Here is a 19,986-nt window from a genome sequence, read left to right on the forward strand (position 1 = left end):
CTAGGTTGGCAGGAGCTGGAACTAGAGACGGGAGCTCACTCCGTCATGCAGCACACCTGGGTCTCGAACTGCTGAACTACCGACCTTCCACAGCCAGCAGTTCAGCGTCTTAACCACTTGAGCCACCGCTCAAACATACTTCACAAACATACTGCTAAATTTACCAAGTCACTCTGTTTTAGCTTCAAGATAGCATCCTGTAGCCAGAGATATGCGATAGCATTTGATGCTGAAACAGGGTGAGGTCATTGCTCCCTATCCTTACTTTTGCTTAAAAATAGAGCTGGAAAAATGGGGCCCAGCAGCTACAAAGAGCCAGCTGCCACTGGTGGTAAGTGAATAGACATTCTGCACTATTTTGCAGCTTCCCCCATCAACAAGAAATGAGGGAGACACCTGTTTGAAAGGGGGGGGGGCATTCAGCTCAGACCTATTTATAAAACAAAGGCGCGAATCCCATGGGTAGTCAGCATGGTCAGGTACCTGCTACATGGTACTTTCTGACAGTGCCTCTGACTCTTTGCGCGTGACCCTATTTGAAGCTACTTACAAATATGGGTGACTTTTCTACATACAAAACTGAAGGAGCAGGGGAGACAAAGCTCTCCTGGTTACATATTCTACACAGGTATCCATGAGTAATCTAAATGTATAACAGTAAAATGATCTGAGGTTCTTCATCTACTGAAGCTTAGTTCTCACAACCAGTAGATACGACAGTACATCTGTGACTGAACTTTATAATTTCAGGCTAAAAGTGGGATTGACTTCTTCATACAAAAACCTTCCCTCCCTATAGAAAAACAGCTGTCAGGGGGAAAGATTCTAACCCAATTGTCTCTCCCTGGTAGCTTTCTAAGGAGCAGGCCAGGTTCAAGTTTACCACCTCATATGCTGTTCATCAGAACTAGGTCTGAGGTAAGCTCTTCCATATTCAAAACTTCCTAACTAATTAGCCTGTGTGAGAGGTACCAAGTAGCAATGTGTCACTACTAGAAACAGAAAGCAGCAGGAGCAACAAGTCAGAGACGGTGGTCACATGAGCAGTTTGCCGAAATATAGTAGTGTTACCTTTGTGGATTTAAACAGCATGATCAGACAGTGGCACCTGCCTTCTGTGCCCCAGTTGTTGGCACCCCATGTTGCCCCACTTTGGAAGTAGAGTAATCAAGCACCGGGAAAAGTCCGGTGTTTACAGATGCCAGTACTTCCACTCTGCTTTCCTGGACGTCTTGACTCTCTTGCCACAAAAGGAACCCGGAAGGGAAGTCTGAACCCACAGATCCATTTCTGCCACTGTTTTTTTTTAGTTGCTATCTATATGCACATATATGCATGAGCGCATATGTGCATGCATCTGCCTGCATTAAAATAAAAGCCTGGGCAGTGTGCTCCATGGTTGAGGCACTGCAGTAATATGCAGGGCCGGCTTGCCCGCTAGGTGAACTAGGTGCTTGCCTAGGGCGCACCGGCCTTTGGGGTGCCAAACTGCGCCCCGCCGAAAGCCCCCCACCGCCCTAACCGGGCGATCGCGGCTGCTATGGTGGCTGGCGAGCGAGCAGAGGCGGGAAGCGCTGGGGGGTTGCACCCTCCGGCCCTGTGGCAGCTGAGCCCCCACTCCTGGCGAGAGAGAAAAGAAAGGCGGCGGGGATTGAGGGTCTCTGCCCGTCTGCCCCCCCCTCTGCGCCGGCGAGGGAGGGAGGGAAGCAGGGGAGGGAGGAAGGAAAGAAGGCGGCGAGGAGGCAGAGGCGGCATGGCGGCCACCAGCGGGGACTCGCTGCTGCCAGCAGGAGCAAGAGGACGCCCGGCCAGGGTGCAGGAGATGGCACCGCAGCTCGCCCGCCCTCCCCCTCCCCCCTCAGGGGGGAGGCAGAGGTGGCATGGCGACAGCCAGTGATGACTCGCCACCGCCAGAAGAAGCAGGAAGACGTCCGGCTGGGTCGCAGGAGGCGGCGCCGCAGCTCACCCACCCTCCCCCTCCCCCCTGGGGGGGAGGAGGAGGCGGCAGCAAAAGGGCCTTCAGGCCCCACCGGGAGGCTGGCATCTGCGCCTCGCCTAGGGCGCAGAAACACCTTGAGCCGGCCCTGTTAATATGAATGCATTACCACCAGATGAGAGCATGGGGAAACCGCCCCAGGGTGTGCTGTCTGGTTGGTCTGCCCTGTAACACTTTAAAACGGTGCAATTAGAGGCACACCCAGATTGCAGCGAGCCTCCAGTGTGAACACAGCCAGAATACAATGGAACAAACACTGCAAAGATAAACCGAAAACTCTCTTTAGGCTTAATCCTTCCTCAGACCTGTACTATAGAGAGCTGCCTAGTCTCGATTACAATCTGGAGAACTACTTTAAGAGAACTCCACAGCTGGTATATACCCACTAGGATTTTGATTCCTTCCCCTTTAAACTTTACATCTGTTATTCTTATTGCTGGTGTGCTTGATGCTTGATTTTCAAAAGTGCTGGAATGTTGTCCAGTGTTCCCTCTAAGCTGAGTTAGTGTGAGCTAGCTCACAGTTTTTTAGTCTCCACGTCACACATTTTTGTCTTAGCTCAGGAAGGATGGCTCCTGAGCAGTGTTCCCTCTAAGCTGAGTTAGTGTGAGCTAGCTCACAGTTTTTTAGTCTCCACGTCACACATTTTTGTCTTAGCTCAGGAAGGATGGCTCCTGAGCAGTGTTCCCTCTAAGCTGAGTTAGTGTGAGCTAGCTCACCATTTTTTAGCCTCCGGCTCACACATTTTTGCCCTAGCTCAGGAAAGATGGCTCCAGAGCAAACTAGTTCAATGCAGCAGCCAAATCGCTCGCTCACCATTTGAATGCCGGTAGCTCACAGAGTAGATTTTTTTGCTCACAAGACTCCACAGCTTAGAGGGAGCATTGGTGGTGACATATGCAGAGGAGGAAGGTATACAAACAAATCAGAGGAGCACACCCAGTTTGCTGACTTGATGGGCCACAGCATGTTTTCTTTCTCAGTTGTATGCCTGTAAGCCCCTAGATTTGCCTGAGTGTACACAGAAACAAAGGCTGCTTATGTGATGAATTAATTGTAGGTCCACTCTTCAGATGTGGAGGGCAAACACTCATACCATTTTGAGTGTTGCTAGAGAGCCAGTAATTCCACAAAACAATAAACCACAACTGCCAACATTCTATAATACCCAGAGAGGCTTGCCTGGCATCCAGTAAGATGAAGCTCCTCCCCATCAAAAGATAAAGCAAACAAAGCTCGCTTCTTGTAATGCAAATCCTGCCTTGTACCAACAGTTTAAGAACCCAGGCCCAGCTACATTTAACAGGGAGCAATGGGCTCTGATCCAATGATGCCTGTTGCTGAGTCTCACTGTTTTCTTCTTCTATATGTGGTTTGTTATGATTCCTCCCTCACCCAACTGGTAAGAAGAAGAAAAAAGTTGGAATAGGGGAAATAGAGCTACGCCCAGGCTGTGGGCAGCAGCAGACAACTTCCAGGATGAAAATTCCTAAAATGTCCCAGCCAGGTAGGGATACCAGCCTCCAGGTGAAACCTGGGAATTCCCTAGAATTACAGCTCATCTCCAGACTACAGAGATCAGTTCTCCTGGAGCAAATGGATGCTTTGGAGGGTGGTCTCTATGGCACTGTGCTCCACTGATGTCCCTGTTTTCTCCAGGCTCCATCTCCAAATCTCCAGGAGTTTCCCTACCTGGAGCTGAAAACCCTACCCCCTCATCCCCGGCCGGTGCTTGGGAGGATCTTGCAACCCTAGTCTCAGAACAATTCCATTTGTTTCCGTATATGGATGCCAGTCTCCAGGTGGAACCTGGAAATCCACTGGAATTACAGCTCATCTCCAAACTTCAGATATCGGTTAACCTGTAGAAAATGGTTGCTTTGGAGGGTGGACTCTATGGCATTCTACCCCACTGAGTTTCCTGTCCTCCCCAGGCTTTACCCCAATCTGGATTGGACAACCCTACTTGCCCATCCTCTGCTGGTGGGCTGGGGGGGGGGGCTGGCACCCCTATTTCCATAGCAAATAGCAAATAGAACCAGCATCAGAGAACCCTTCAAGGGAAGTTTATTACCTGGTAGATTCCTGCTTGTATATATCAATGATATTTTCCACCAAAAGGTTCCTTTGAAGACCATATACACCATGTCTGTCTAGAACCACTTCATGTCTGCAAGAGGGGCAGCGGAATCGACCTCCCGATGCTACAGTAGTGCCTCCTCTGGTTGGCAGGTATGGGTTTGAGGCCTGTTCTTGCCAAACAATAAAATCACATCCTTGTAAAGCCAACTATGCATTCTTTCAGTTCTTCCCAATTATTTTAAGTGCTCTCATTTTTGGCATCACAAGATCAAAATCATTCTGTCTGCGTAAGCTATGATCTAATGTTTCTGCACATTTACTCCTATGACTTCAAAGGACTTTGTAAGACAACTTACCTTGGATTCGAGGCCAAATTCTGTCCCGAAAATACACAAAAAGATAAATAACTTCCAATAACATTTGTCTAATGCCTGCTAGCTAATAATAAAACAACAACTTATGCTTGAGAGAAAAATTGCCATTTTTAGAGGTGTTGGGGAACAACAGGAATGGATTTACGTGTTAATATCTCTGAATACTTGAAATAACAATTCCATCTACATAAATAAAATAGGGACATTTCCAAGTGTAAGGGATCGAAATAAATAACAAAGACATTCTCTTTTCAAATTAAATTTCTCCTTATTTTTCCTTGTAAGAAAAATCTTGTTTATTTAAACTAACATAAACAATGCCCTAATTTTATAATATATTATTTTGTACATTTTCAATCCATTTTAAATGACTGAATAAACCTACCTGGAAGATATCACTGGCACATTTTCTGCAGAGGTTGTGCTGACAGGGAAGGATAACCACCGGCTTGGTAAACATCTCTAAACATATGGGACAAATCAGTTGCTTCTCTAAGTTATCCATAGTTTGTTGCTCTTTGGAAAAAGACTTGTAACTAAGAGAGGTGCTCATCTCCTAGCGATTCCAAGGAGCAGAGGCTCAGAATCAGGGTGCTGCCGACCAGTTTCCGGATTAGGTCCCCGAAAGAATTCCAAAGCTTGTGTGATCAGATGTCCTTTGAGGTTCTTTCCCTGGAGGACATTGTTTAAACAGACTGAAGGGAGCTGGGTCTATTTTAGAAGCAGAACGTCATTGGTTGCCATACTTACTTTCTCCATATATGCGTGTGACACAAGGACAGATTTAGACAGGTGACGGCTCACTGGGGTGAGAGATCAACATTCCTGACTTTAAGAAGGAAGGAGGGCAAGGGGAAGGGAGAGACACTGACAGTTGCCACTGAAAGATATGAACCACTCACTGTTGGAAAAACTAAAGTGATAAGCTGGCTGGAGAATGCTGTTCAGTTCAGCCTTCAGGCTTTGCTGCAACAAAGGAAAACACAAGGCAATGGGGGGCGGGGAGAACAGAATGAAGACAGCAGAGTATGAGAACCACTGGCCTATTGCCCTTATAGTTAGCATAAAGTCCTCACCAGCTCTAACCTAGCAAAAGGAGAACAACCCCTCCCCAAAGTATTTTTTTTTTAGTTTTTGTGGATGGGGAATTTCTTTTAAAGAACTGAGGAAGATGAGTGCTTTGGTGGTGAGTATATCACAGGAGGAAATTAACAGCAACTAGAGAAATGAAAGCAGCCATGAAATTAAAAGACGCCTGCTCCTCGGGAGGAAAGCGATGGCGAACCTAAACAGCATGATAAAAAGTAGAGACATCAGCCTGACAACAAAAGTCCACATGGTCAAAGCAATGGTATTCCCAGTAGTCATGTATGGCTGCGAGAGTTGGACTATAAGGAAGGCCGAGCGCAGAAGAATAGATTCTTTTGAACTATGGTGCTGGAGAAGACTCTTGAGAGTCCCTTGGACTGCAAGAAGATCAAATCAGTCAATCCTAAAAGAAATCAACCCTGACTGTTCCCTGGAAGGCCAGATAATGAAACTGAAGGTCAAATACTTTGGCCACCAAATGAGAAGGGAGCACTCACTGGAGAAGGCCCTGATGCTTGGAAAGATTGAAGGTCAAAGAAGACAGGGACGGCAAAGGATGAGATGGTTAGACAGTGTCATAGATGCAACGAACATGAAATTGAGCCAACTTCAGAGGACGGCAGAAGACAGGAAGGCCTGGTGTGATCTGGTCCATGGGGTCGCGAAGAGTCGGACTGGACTGTGTGACTGAACAACAACAAGAGAAATGAATGGATAGATAAATGTTCCTGAAGTCAACCAAGATTCCTGAAACTAGGGCCTGTCCCACCATTAGGCAGAATAAGACAATTCACTTCAAACAACAGATTTGGGGATATAATCCAAGGACAGCGAGTTGCCAATTCTTTTGTTGATTAATGTACTTTTATCACAATGGGAGTGCCATTTGGATTTTCTTTCTCAGATTGAATTGTCTTAGATCATCTTTGCTGAATGACAAGATGATGCTGAGGAAGGGAAGACATCCTGATGTTCTTTGAATTTTTAAAACCAAAGTCAAAACTAGCTGATCATATGGTTGCCAACCTCCAGGTGGGGCCTGGAGATGCCCTGGAATTATAATTTATGTCCAGACTACAGCGACAATTTCTCCTGGGGGAAAAATGGCTGTTTTTGGAGGATGGACTCTATGGCATCACTTTACCACTGAGCTCTTCCCCCTCCCCTCTCTAAAACCTGCCCTCCACATGATCTACCCCCAAATCTCCAGAAATTGTCCAGCCCAGAGTTAGAGATCCTAGCTGGGAAATCCGGCTGTACCACCAGTAGCAGGCCTGTGCCTCAGTTATGCGAAGTCATATCCATCTTCTTGGCCTTAAACTAAGTCTAGCTTCCTTATTGATGGAATATGATCATGCCAGGGCGGGCGCAAGAGGGTTAAATTCCAGAGAGCTAGGTTGCCCTTTGGCCCTTGAGAGCTGGACAAGGTACTGCTGGCATGTGGCTATAAATTCCACACATTGGGGACATTTATTGGGGGAAGGGGAAAGAAAAGTGAAGTATGATTGTGGGCCACTCATTCTCTCTTGTTCTAACCTACCTCACATGATCGTTGCAAAATGGGTGAGAAAGGTAGGAGAACAAGAACCATATATACTGCCCAGTAGGGTTGCCAAGTGTCACTTACCTCATCCACAGGGGACTCCCGGAGCGCGCGTGCGTGCCGCATACACATCACCAGGAAGTGACTTATGAAGCCGGGCATGCTGGGGGCGGGGCCACGACCATACAAGGGAAAACCATAGAGTTTTCCCTTGTATGGCTGTGGCCCCGCCCCCAGCGTGCCCGGCGTGCCTGCGTCACTTCCTGGTGACGCGCACATCGGGGAGGAGTTCCAATCCTGCGGCGTCGGGGAACAGGCCTCTGGGGCGGGGGTTTCCCCGCCCCCCCGGGGGGACTTGGGATCCCTACTGCCCAGAGATGCTTAGAGGAAGAGTGGGATATAGGGTTGCCAAATAGAAAAATCTTACCGGCGGGGGAGTGTCCTGTCGCTCCGGGAGCCGGCCGGGGACGTGCATGCGCGCGCTTCTGGAGCGTCACTCGGAAGTGACGTCACACGTTTTCCCCTCAAATGGCAGCCCCGGGCCCCGATTCCGCGGGAGCGGGAATTGGGGCTCGAAACCGGGGGGAATTCCGCCCCCCGGGGGGATTTGGGAACCCTAGTGGGATAAAATGGAAACAACTGAATGTCTGATGGACCAAGTGAGAACTATTTATTAGCTTATTTGTTCTGTGATTTATTTTCATATAATTTGGGTTGGTCAGGCCTGGGTGTGATGGAAAGCGAAGGGCGTCTTTTGTCTGGAGGGTTGTGGCGGCTGTCAGCAGCTTTATTTATTACAAAGTCATTGATTCTTTGTTAGATAATTTTATGACAATAATTGACATGTTATGCATTTGTATTCTAACCTTGATGTAAACTCCTTAGAGCAATGTTTGAGAAATTGGGGAGGGAAAGAACAGGAAAAAAAGCTCCAAGACTGGTTGTACGACTCAGGCATTAACAATAGGCCCTGAGTGGTACAGGAGAAAGTGTCAAACTGGGATCAGAGTAGGGTTGCCAGACGCCCCCCCCCCCGTGGAGGCGGGGGGTCCCCTGCTGCCAGGCCCTGCCCCCATCTGCCAATCAGCTGGCTGGCAGGGGATTTACCACTAGAAAGAAAAAGGCCTAGGCCACGTTGCTGGCATTGTGCAGGAAGTGACACCATCACATCAGTTACTTCCAGGTGATGTTCTAGTATTTTGGCAAAAACTCTAGTATGATGTCACTTCCTGTGTCACATTGGTGTTGTACACACCGTTTATGAAACAGTGTTATACATTTTGTACTCTGCCACTGACTAACAGGTTAACTTAATAGGTACACTTAGCCCTTCCTTTATATATGTGTGTGTGTGTGTGTGTGTGAAGTGCCATTTATGATTCTAACCACATAAACAGAAATCAATCATGAACATATATTTAGATATTAACTTTGGTTTATTTATGGCTGTTGCTTAAATGCATGCTGGGAGAATGAAAATGCTGCTACATTGTTATTCTGCTAAGGCTCATGGCCTTGGCTGCCCAGCTACAGCTGCGCATGTTTCTGATGTCGGTTAGCCTAGCTAAATGGAGAATAATAACACCCTGTAACTCTATCAGCTATATAGATACCTGTAGAACTTCATAGCCTGAGAAGAAAAAGCGCCTATTGTTTGCCTAAAAGAAAAAAAAAACTTTACTTGGGAAGACCCAACCCACAGGTCTTAGCCAAATTAGAAATTTGTGATGATGTTTGATGGAACCAATGGATATGCTTTGTTTGTTTATGTTATATTGAGTATAAAATTCTATGTCACCCATTGTAACCTTGTTTATCGGTGCTCTTCCCTTATTAATTAATAAATTTTTTAGTGTTTCTTCTCTACAGGACTGTTTTGTGTGTTTTTCAAATTCGGTTGGGAAAACACAACCAGGGACACAGTTCATGTCCAACATTGGCAGTGTGGCCTAGGCCTTCTTCTTTCTACTGGTAAGTCCCCCCATCCCTCACCAGTTACGAGGAGGGACTTGGCAACCCTAGATCAGAGAGGCTTGGATTTAGATTCTTAACCTGCCATGAAACTCACTGGGTGACCTGGGTCAGTCACTCTTTCTCTTGTGTTAACCTACCTCACAGGGTTGTTATTTGGAAGATAAGACTGAGGAAGGGAGAGCTAGGTGTGTCATTCTGAGATCCTCAGACGAAGTGCGGAATATCAGTGTGATGGATAGAACATCAGCTGATGGGAGTGATGGATGAGCAAGAAGAGGCTGTTGTCATTGAACAAGAAACCAAGGAAAGACCTTCACAACTAGCAAGCGAGGGGTTGATGGAGGTAGGGTTGCCCCACTGTGGCTTTGGAAATTCCTAGAGATTTGGGAGAGCTCCCTGGGAAGCATGGAGAGGATGGAGCAATGCTTGTCAGGCCATGGCGGGCAACCTGTGGGAGCTTTTTGGGTGGGGACATCATGTGTGGAAGTGGAACCTGGAAGTGATGTTGTTTCAGTCTATAGAGTTTCCGGCAATCCCTAGAGTGATATGGATTTTCCCTAGAAGTGTCAACACTCCTTGTGCAATACCAGCTTTAAATCCCCCCTCCCTCCACTGCTTGCAGTGACAAATTTTCTACCACAGAGGGGAAACCTGGCAACCCTATTGGGAGCTCAGTAGGGATGTGCTGCCATAGAGTCTGCCCTTTGAAGCTGCCATTTGACAGCTCTGGGTTGGCAAATACCTGGAGATTTTGGGGGTGGAGTCAGGGCCGGCCCAAGGTGTTTCTGCACCCTAGGCGAGGCCAGCTTGTGGTGCCCCCAGGCGATGCCAACCTCCCAGTGGGGCCTGGAGACCTCCCAGAAACATGCCCGGGGGGTCCTGGGTGCCACAAGCTAGCCTCGCGCCTGCCCGGGTCAGCTTCCCACTCGCCTGGCCCGCTGGGGGAGGTGCGCGTGAGCACGGCCCTGGCCTGAGCAGTCCCGGGGGAGGGGGGAGGGAGGGGGTCTTCCTTCCTTCCCTTCTGCAACAGCCGGAGCAGGGGGGGTCAGACGGACCCACGGAGCCGCAACAACCCGCCTCGCCAATTCCTCCTCTTCCCCCATCCCCCAGCGTGAGTCTCCCTCCCCTACCCCCCCGGAAGGCAGCCAGTGGGGAGCAGCAGGAGCTTCTGTGGGCTGCCACCCCCACCCTACCCCCCGAGGCGCTGCCGGGCAACCCCCAGCCCGAGCTTCACCCTAACTCTGCTGCATGGCGGGCCCCCCTCGCCTGCAACGCCTGCAAGCCCACCCACCAGGAAGCGACAAGCTGGGGGACCAGAGAGAAACCCGAGAACCCTCCAGTCAGTCCCCTGCCACTGCCGCCCCCTCCCACTCTCAGTCCCGTCCAGTCCACCTTGCAGGGTGGCTGTTCTTGTCGTGCGTGGAGGGGATGAATCCTGGTGGGAACCTCTGCCTTCTCCTCTGCGGCACCTCCCAGAGCTCCCGCCAACTGCCTTCCAGCGGTTCTGGGGGAAGGCGGTAAGAGGCAGTGCTTCTTCCCAGTGTGGAACTTGCTGCCGCCCAGGTGCTGACTCAACTGAGGCAGCTTTTTCAGCTGAGGGGCGCTGAGGGGAGGTGTGAGGGGCCCCCGCCGGCAGTCTTTGGGGGGAAGGTAGGAAGCAGGGCTTCTTCTGGATGGCATGAGAAGCACTCAGAGGCGGTGGCGGCACCAGCAACGATGGTGGTGACCCGGCAGTCAGGAAAGCCACTAGGCTTTTGGCGGGGGCTGGGGGGCTTTGGCGGGGTGGGTGGGTCCTGTTTGGCACCCCTAGGGCCGGCCCACGCTCTAGGCGAATGCCTAGTTCACCTAGCGGGTGAGCCGGCCCTGGGTGGAGCCTGGGGAAGGTGAGGACATCAGCAGAGTACAATGCCATAGAGTTCATCTTCCAAAGAAGCCATTCTCTCCAGGGGAACTGATCTTTATTGTCTGGAGATCAGTTGTAATAGCGGGAGATCTCCAGGCCCCACCTGAAGGTTGGCAACCCTAGGAACTGATCCCATTCTGAGAGAACTTCAGGCTCTACCTGGAAGTTGGTAACCATAGATAGAGGTGGAGAGTGGCTGGGCCACAGTTATGCAGGCGTATTGATGCTCATTGACCAGCAGGGCGTGAGTTTGTAGGGTGCTGATTCATCCACCAATGAGTTCCTAAGTGAGATCACCTTCGTGTGGGATTACCTCATAGGACCAAAGGAAAACATCATTTGCTCTCTAATAATAGTCTATGTACACTAGTTCCAAACAATAGTTAGTTGGGAACAGAAATACATCAAATGCACTTCTAAACAAAATTTCCATATGAACTGGTTCCTGATTAAAGTTCTCAGCAAAATGCTGAAGAAATACCATTTCTTTGGCTAAGTGTAGGTGATAATTCTGCTTGGGTTCCATGACCATCGCATAATCCCACTGCTTATGTTTCAGTGCTAGGCACTGCTGTGTTTCTTTCTGTTTATTAGACACACAGATCTCTCAGAACTTGGCACTTGTTCTGAAGTTATTTTTAAAACGACAATTTCCCAGATCACGTCTGGCATGCGAAGCCTAATCTTAGGGCAAAGCCATCTGTGCTGTTATTTGGTAATGCTTTATCACACAACTGTACTAGCAAAATGGATCATGTCTACAAGTTTCAGCAAGATATTGACTGCACTTACTGTAGCAAACTGTTTGCGCCTGCATACATCCTGTGCATATAAAATACATTGGTTCCTTTTCATTGGACAATGAAATAATTTGACCTCTGCAGAACATTCTGTACATAAAGTATGTTTTACATACTGCTTAACATTGATGAAGCATGATAAGAATGAAAAAAAGTATACAGATGTCATATATTCTTACCTGAATTGATATGTTCAGAGATTAAAGTGGATTAACGCAATGAAAAGAGGCCAGGTTGAAAGGAAATACTAACATGCCAAAGAAGAATTTCAGAAGTAAATCATTTTGGAGGCTAAATTCTGCCAGAAATATTTTCAACAATGTTTTTGAAAATACCTGCTTTAACTATTTTAAATATAAAAATATAAGGAACAGTGGGACCTGTGTAAAGTTTTAAGTCTAGCCATATTGTTGACTTTCCCCCCTATTATACAACATTCTGAAGTGTTGGATTGGCAGTGCAGCGGTGCACGCAGAGGTCATTTTGGGGGGGAACGCGGGGGAACACAGTTCCCACGGGTGAGGTACGGGGGGGGGGGCACATGACGAAGCCCCGCCCCCTGCTTCCGGCCGCCCCGCTTCCGGCCCTCATTCAGCCAGGAGGAGGCAGGAGAAGAGGGAGGGTAAGTTGCTGCCTCCCTGCCTCTCCCCACCCCTGCCTGCCTGGGGCCAGGGAGGGCCTTCGCGGGGCTTCCTTGCACTCCCGCCGGCCTTGCAGGTCCACCGCCGGGCCCCTCATGGAGCTCGGCAGTGGAGCTGCAAGGCCGGCACCGGCGGCCAGGACCGTTGGGGGCGGGGGGTGTGGCCTTATGACACACTTCCGGTGATGTCAGGGGGTGTGGCATATGCTAATGAGTTATGCTAATGAGTTCCCCTAGCTCTTTTTCTACGAAATGACCCCTGGGTGCACGTGTTTGGCTAGGACAGGGGAGAGTCAATCACTCTCTCTCATTCTCAGCCTAGCCTTTCTTACAAGGTTGTTGTGAGGATAATGTGAAGGAGGGAAAAACCATGTGTGCTTCTTTGAGCTTCTGGGAGAAAAGGTCTCTTTGTGAGTTTCCCAGAGTCATGTGGCTTTCTACTGCAGAACACAAAATGTTGGGCTGGGCAGGTTTTCTCTGGCATATCTCTAGTGGCCAGAGGTAGGAACAAATAACATGGAATGGGTATCACCTTCCCACCTTCCTTGTGAGTTTCCCAGAGTCATGTGGCTTTCTACTGCAGGGCACAAAATGTTGGACTGGACAGGTTTGCTCTGGCACAACTCATTCAGGTGGACCTTATGACTACACACACGCACAGTTCAAAAAATGAAATGCTTAGCCATGGGCAAGTCCCTGACTTGTGTGTTGTATATGGTCTGGATACACTAATTTGTCATGTATCTCAGGGCCATTGTGTTTGGAGTCCAGTACTCTGCAGAACAAATGAGGAGACACGGGTCATATGTTGTAGTGAACATGCATCTGTTGTGCTTGTACACACATATGTCCATTTGTAAGAAAGAGCCAATGCACATCACTTTAAAAATAAAACTGGGATCAGCAGTATCTGGATAAATGTTGGGTTCAGCTATGCATGTAATATAAGAACCCCTCAACACATATTAAAAAAATCAAGGGTACATTGTAAATGGATCATACACACATTCATTGTAATGTGTACAGGGCTGTGGTCAGTATAGATGGCAATGTCAAGCCGAGGGGATTCTGTACAAATTCTCTTAGCTGCACAAACTCCCACCACATCTCCTATCTATAGATCTAATAGCCAAGGCGCCCCCAGCGTGCTGATATCTAAATCCGCACATCGGGGGCACCTGGGGGCAGGGAGATTTCCCTGCACATTTAGGGCAATCCCCAGATGTGCAGAAAAATCTGAAATCTATAAAAAAAAACTACAGGGGGGATACTTAAATCCCCCCAAAGTAAAAGAGCTTTCCCTGCGCATGCACACGGAACACACTTACCAATAGGAACTGTGGCAGAACTATGCAGGGCTTGGTGCCATTGCTGCTGTCCTCGTCATCGACAGCGGCAGCGGGGGGGGGGGAAAGTCTTGGAGGGCCGGCGCTGGGAGCTGCGGACATTGTTGCTGTCGGCAGGGGAGGAGTCTGGCGGCCCGGCGGCTAAGAGCCACACAGGGCTCGCCACTGTTGCTGCTCACGGTGGTGGTGGTGGGGGGGGGGAAGAAACCTTGGAGGGCTGGTGGCTAGACTCAGCCGCAGCCATTGCTGCTGTCATTGGGTGTGTGTGTGTGGGAAGCCTAGTGAGTCCAGCGGACTGATTGCTGGGCTCACCTGCAGCCGCTGCCGCGTCCTCCTCTGTGCTGAGCTCCTGCTGCTTCAGCAGGTGAGCCACCTGGGAGCCGTGGGGAATACCCCCCCTTTCCCATGAGTATCGCGGGTCCTGCCTCTTGTATTCTTCCGTTCTCATTTCATTACTGTTTTATACACACATACGGTTAACATTAAAGCAGCAAACCAGCAGAGCAAGAAGATTGGGCTGCAGTGTTTAACTGATTCATGGAATTGTGTGATCAGTTCAACCGCTTTCAAATGATAATATGCCTCTGATTAAGCAGCCCCTGCTTTATTAGATGTATGGGAAAATAGGCTGTACGAAACCTATTCAGTCTGGTGAGGGAAAATCTCAGGTTACTAGATCTCAATAAGAATTTTCTCTTTCCTCTAACCCTCACTAAATATAGATGACTTTTACCTCTCTGCTGCCACCAGAAGGAATAAGATGAAATCTTCAAGCACTCTTTACACATTATTTGCGTATTTTACTTTAATTTTGTGTCTCCATTTTGCATGTGTACACCATCGCCCCTGCAAACTGGGACACAAACTGATGAAAAAAATCCCCCCCCCCAACATTCATTTTGCAAACTAAAGTCAGAATGGAGTGCAAGCAGATGAAGATAATTCCAGAGATACCAAGGTACAGTTGAACACGCAGAGCAGCCATGAATCAAATCAGATCATTGGTCTATCAAGGTCAGTATTGTCTCCTCTGACGGTCAGTGGATCTCCAAGCTCATCCACATTATCTGCTTCTTGAGGCTATTAATTAGAGATGCCAGGGATGGAAACTGCAAACTTCTGCACGACCCACAGGTGTTATATCACTGAGCCACCACCACCCTTCCACATTGCTTTATAAAGAAAAAAGAAACCTCAAAAATACAAACACATAACTGATTTTTGTTAAAATTTTATAAAAATGCTAAGTACACAAACAACACCTGGTACTGTGTCCATGGCGGGGGGGGGGGGACTTTTTTCAGGGAAAACTGATGACCAAGACACCACATGGTTTTAAAAAGCCCTAACAAACGGCAAACATGTTTTTTGTACTAGCTCTAGTTTATCTTACATGATCTAAATGGACAGACACAGCAGCACCTTGGAATCTTGTTTCTTTTTTGACGCTCATGGGCAGAATTACATAGCATCGCCTTTGTTTCACAGCCCAGAATTGTAGACCTTTCTCCGTCCACCCTCGCACCTGGATTCTTTCTCTTTTACTGTGTTACCTGAACATTTTTAACAACAGTACTTTTTCATACATTCAGAAGATTACTAAAATATTTGGTCCTAGCTGGAGCAGGAGTTTCAAGTTAAACATGAAGATAAGGAACTCCAAATCAACTCAGAAATGGACAGCGATTGTCTACTGAAATGTAAACTATTTCTGAAACACTAACCCATATGGTGAAGGGCACTTAGCTGCAGGATGTATTCCTCTTTGCTCTCTCTGCTTTCTAAATGGACACCTGCCCTTCTTCTTCCCTCTCTAGCCTGGGCAACAGAACACAGAGAAGGGGTTTGACAGACGCATAGAGAGAGACTCCTGCTCTGCACCATGACGTGTCCTCACTTGGCCCCTTGGCTTGGCAAGGAACCCTAGCATCAAGGCACTGGGCAACAGGTACTTCCAAGCAGGGGGTCAGGCTGTGGTGCCACAGATTTCCTTGGGAGTAAAATCCACTGAAATCAGTGGGACTTATTCCAAGTAACCAGATCCAGAAGGCATATTCTTTTCAGCACTATAGTTCTTATGCATATTTTATTTTTTATTTATTTATATGTATTTATTTATGAAAACAGCTGCTTATAATCCCCCTCCCTACTGGAAAATTACATTCTTTTATTTTATGTATGCATGTGATATATTTAGTAGTTGTGCACAGAATAGTCACAAAGCATAATACTTTGCTATAAATTGGCCACAAAATTAGCTGTACATATAACAGTCACTTGGATACAAAGCAGAAATTGTGATTACAACTTCAAATTTTCAGTTGCTTTCTTATAGACATTCCACACAGAGCTCAGAATAGCATTTCCCCCCATAACTGCTGAATGTATTTTCAGAATATACTGCTATTAAACTGGAAAGGGTATTCTTATGTCTTTAGTCTACTCCTAACATACTTAAATTAAGCTGTAAAAGAATAGTCTCCTTCGAGCCGGAATCGAACCAGCGACCTAAGGATTTCCACAGAATGTATTAACTTCCTACAGTCCTCCGCTCTACCAGCTGAGCTATCGAAGGGACATGAAGAAAAAAAGCTCCCGAGAGATACTCAATAGCTCTGAAATGAACAGCCTCTGAGTATCTTTACCACGCTATTTGAGAAAGCTAACCAGAATTCGAAAAACAAAATGCACAAAACCAACCCAGTATTCAGTATTCCAGAGCAGACGAACTGTGCGTCCGGACAAAGACCGGAGAAATGAAATGGAGGCGTATGTCTGTATAATGAGTAACTACCACAGTATTTCAAAAGCTCCCGCCGTGGGGCCTCTCCCCGCAGGCTCCCCCAGGACTTTTCTTCAGCTCGGTCTCTTCTTTTCTGATTTGAATAGGCATCCCCGAAGTTCCTCCATAAAACAACCAAACGAGCTTCAGGAACGTGATGAGTTCGTCTATATGACTCCGAGAAATGATCATTGCCTCTGCCACGACAGATCTCTTGCTCCTTAAGGTGCCAAGCAGATGCCTTCCTGAGTTTACCGGAACAGCCTAACACGACTTGCCCTCGGGGGTCTGTTTGGTGTTACGCATCGTCAAGTACTGACCCGGTCCTTTGCAGAATGAGAGGGGGAAATATGCGGACAAAGAGGACCTTAATTACACTTCCTTGACATATTCACTTGTCCATCTTTTCCTAGCTATTCAACTATCGAGCACTTTCTGTGACACTGCTTTTTGCGAGCGAAGGGCCAGTGGCGCAATGGATAACGCGTCTGACTACGGATCAGAAGATTGTAGGTTCGACTCCTGCCTGGCTCGAGGTTTTTCCTCCCATCAAAAAGATGCAATATATTGTTCCTGACTGGAATGCTATTATATTAAATCGTCACTACATTTAAAACTTAGGAGGATATCATTTTTCGTAGTTGCAGTTTGAATACTATTATCATAATATGATTCACACATGTTACTATCCTGGCTTCGTTACATCAGGATTTAGGCAATCTGTCTGATACACGGACTCTAACACGCCAGTCGCGAGGCACCCCCCACCCCCCCCCCCCAAATTACTTTTATGGATCGCACCGATTTTCTAGTCAGATTTAAAGTGTGAGTTAAATGTATTATTATCATTATTTGTACTTTTAGGGAAACTGTATCATCCTTTAGTTATCTTAAGTCTATTAGCCTATATGCTATTTATTTAGATATGCTATATATTTAGATATTTATATCCCACAATGGGAAAAACAATGAGGCTTACATCACTGTTCTCTCATCCAGCTTATGCTCGCAACCACCTTGTGAGGTAAGGTACAAGCGGGGATTTGAAGGGAGGCCTCCCAATATCTTAGACCACCCCTGTGGCTTTAAAAACCTCATTATGCATAGAATGTTATTTTGTGGAATTTTCGCCCTTGATCTCAGAGAAGGGTTTCAAGAAGCTCGTGTTTAGCTTTATCTAGGACTAGCTTTTGTGCAGGGAATGATAAACAAGCTTCGGGGTAACATCAGTTTCTCAGAACTGCTGTTCTTTCATGCATCATTTATCTCCCCTAAGTCTAAGCAAAAGGTTAACTTAAAGAGTCATACAGGAGTCGAACCTATAGCCTTCTGATTTGTAGGCAGACCCGCTATCCATTGCGCCACTGGCCCAGCAACTCCAACCGTATGTTATCGTTTCTCAACATTCATGTACGTGAAGCTCAGTGAGGGTTACGAGGAGACCTCCCAAATTCGAAAGATTTTCGTACGCTTCTTACAGCTCACCACATCACTGCTACTTTTGCCCCAAACCTACGGCTCTCCAAGGCGCAGAAATCTGAAGAAAACAATATCATTTTTGCAAGCAGCTACTGCGGCCTTGCTTATGTTCTTAGATTTGTGCGTCTGGTTCCCGAGAGGCGGAGTCCAAGCCAGCCAGCGTGCTTCAAAGCGCCCTTGTCCTTCAGTGCCCTCTGAGAACGGAGAAAACTCCGAAGTTTTAAATGCATAGTCAGGCTAAACCGGCGGCCACTACAAAGCCTTCCCGCGCATGAACTCTAGCGCCATCTTGTGATTTAACTGCGCCAGAGCCGACTAAACCAGTTTGTGTCGCACAGATTCTATCACAGTATGGTAGAAAGTGATTTGTAAATCCTTTGGAGAGCTCAGTTGGTAGAGTGGAAGACCGTAAAAGTTTTCATGCCTAAGTAATTCTTAGCTTGCTGGTTCAATTCCAACTCGAAGGAGTTGGGTTTTCTCCCTCCTGTTTTTCATTTATTTAATGTTGAGAATATTCATGTCTGCTCCCTCCCATTAAGACAGAATTATTGCAAGACCACGTCCATAACTTTTGTTAAAAGTTGGCAAGTAGGTTTTCCAGCAAGGTTTTCGTTGCCTAGGATGATAAATTAACAGCGATGTAACTTGAGGTGTCAAAGGAGTTTAAATTGAGGAAGGATTCTCTGACCCAATAAACTTTGAGTAATGATACTTTTGAGACGACACAGAATGTACTTTCCTCAGCACTGAGCTTTGGAGGAAAGATTTCCAGATGTGGAATTCATATCCAGAGCACCTGTTCCTGAAATTAGTACTTAATCTAGATCTCATACTTCCAAAACTCGACTGGATTACAGGCCCCCCCATCCCATCCCCCATAATCAGAGGATTTCCCTTTTTCCTGGCAGAGCTACCTGGCCAAACTCCACTTGCCCTGATTATGACAATGCATCAGTTGCTGTGGCTGAATTCTCTGGTCAAGCAGGAGCAGTTACAATTTTAGGGTTGCCAGCTGCCTGGAGAAAACATAATGTCCTGTCCTTTTAATAGAGTCTTAATGGAATATCATTTACTTCCCTGCCATGAAAAGCTTCAGCTGTCCATTTCCACACAGTAAGCCTTTATTAAAGCCTCTATTAAAGGGAAAGAACATGGATCTCTAACAATCTATACAGGTTGCAAATCGCCAGCTATTTTCAAGAATTCATTAATATATAACAAGGCATGCCTATAAAGTTGCTCTGGCAAATTCCTCCCCCAAAATGGCAGCTTGGATATTTTAGCCAGCAGTAGCACGTCAATGTTTTCCTTTTCTAGTGTGACCAAAAGTTCATGATGAAGAAAAGGCCAGGATGTACATGGGTAGATTTTACAACATAGGGAAAATTTATTATTCACATACATAGTGGACAACAAAAGTCAACATCAGTGTACATAGTACATTTGGAAAACAGTATAGTAATAAATGTAACAGCACATACCGTAGGTAAGCCTTCTCCCCCCACCCACCAATTCCCCCTTCTGCGGGCACCAGTGGCGAGTGCCTCCCAGCCGCCAGCCTGCCGATTCCCTCCTCTCCCCCATGGGCACTGGCAGCGAGGCCTGAGTGCCTCCCAGCCGCCGGCCCACTGCAGAGTTCCCAGAGTGTTCCCTGGGCATGCGCAGGGAACGCTCTTTTACTTTTGGGGAGATTTGAATATCTCCTGTATACTTTCCCCAACTTTTTAGATTTTTCTGCACACCTCGAGACTACTCGAGTGGATACAGATGTATAGATGGATACAGCCCTGACCTGGACAGCCCAGGCAATCCCGATCTCATCAGATCTCAGAAGCTAAGCAGGGCCAACTCTGACTTGGAAGGGTGACCCCCAAGAAATACCAGAGGCGGGATGCAGATGCAGGCTAATCAAGCCACCTGTCTGAAAAATGGCCAAGCTCCCAGTAGGGGTCACCACAAGTCAACCATGACTTCCAGG

General features: G+C 47.3%; 1 protein-coding gene and 2 non-coding genes across 5 annotated transcripts in view; 1 reads left to right on the plus strand and 2 right to left on the minus strand.

Moving 5' to 3' along the window:
- The window catches only part of TRIM55 (tripartite motif containing 55), a 42,040-nt gene extending 36,910 nt beyond the window's left edge, over window positions 1–5,130 (minus strand). For all 3 annotated transcript variants that reach the window (XM_015409120.1, XM_015409113.1, XM_015409104.1), the window contains exons 1-2: window positions 4,838–5,130; window positions 4,071–4,243 (exon numbers count right to left, since the gene is read on the minus strand). In XM_015409120.1, coding sequence (XP_015264606.1) covers window positions 4,071–4,243; window positions 4,838–5,005 — 341 coding nt within the window. In that variant the 5' untranslated portion in view covers window positions 5,006–5,130. The remainder of the gene's footprint in view (window positions 1–4,070; window positions 4,244–4,837) is intronic.
- Window positions 5,131–16,227: 11,097 nt separating this feature from the next.
- Window positions 16,228–16,322, minus strand: TRNAY-GUA. Its single transcript has 2 exons — window positions 16,286–16,322; window positions 16,228–16,263 (listed from the first exon to the last, which is right to left on the minus strand). It is a non-coding gene; the product is annotated as a tRNA-Tyr (tRNA).
- A 668-nt stretch (window positions 16,323–16,990) lies between these two features.
- TRNAR-ACG lies at window positions 16,991–17,063 on the plus strand. The gene has a single exon. It is a non-coding gene; the product is annotated as a tRNA-Arg (tRNA).
- The last annotated feature ends 2,923 nt before the right edge of the window (window positions 17,064–19,986 follow it).

Source organism: Gekko japonicus, unplaced genomic scaffold (assembly GCF_001447785.1).
Source record: "Gekko japonicus isolate JY-2015 unplaced genomic scaffold, Gekko_japonicus_V1.1 scaffold88, whole genome shotgun sequence".
Classification (NCBI taxonomy): Eukaryota; Metazoa; Chordata; class Lepidosauria; order Squamata; family Gekkonidae; genus Gekko; species Gekko japonicus.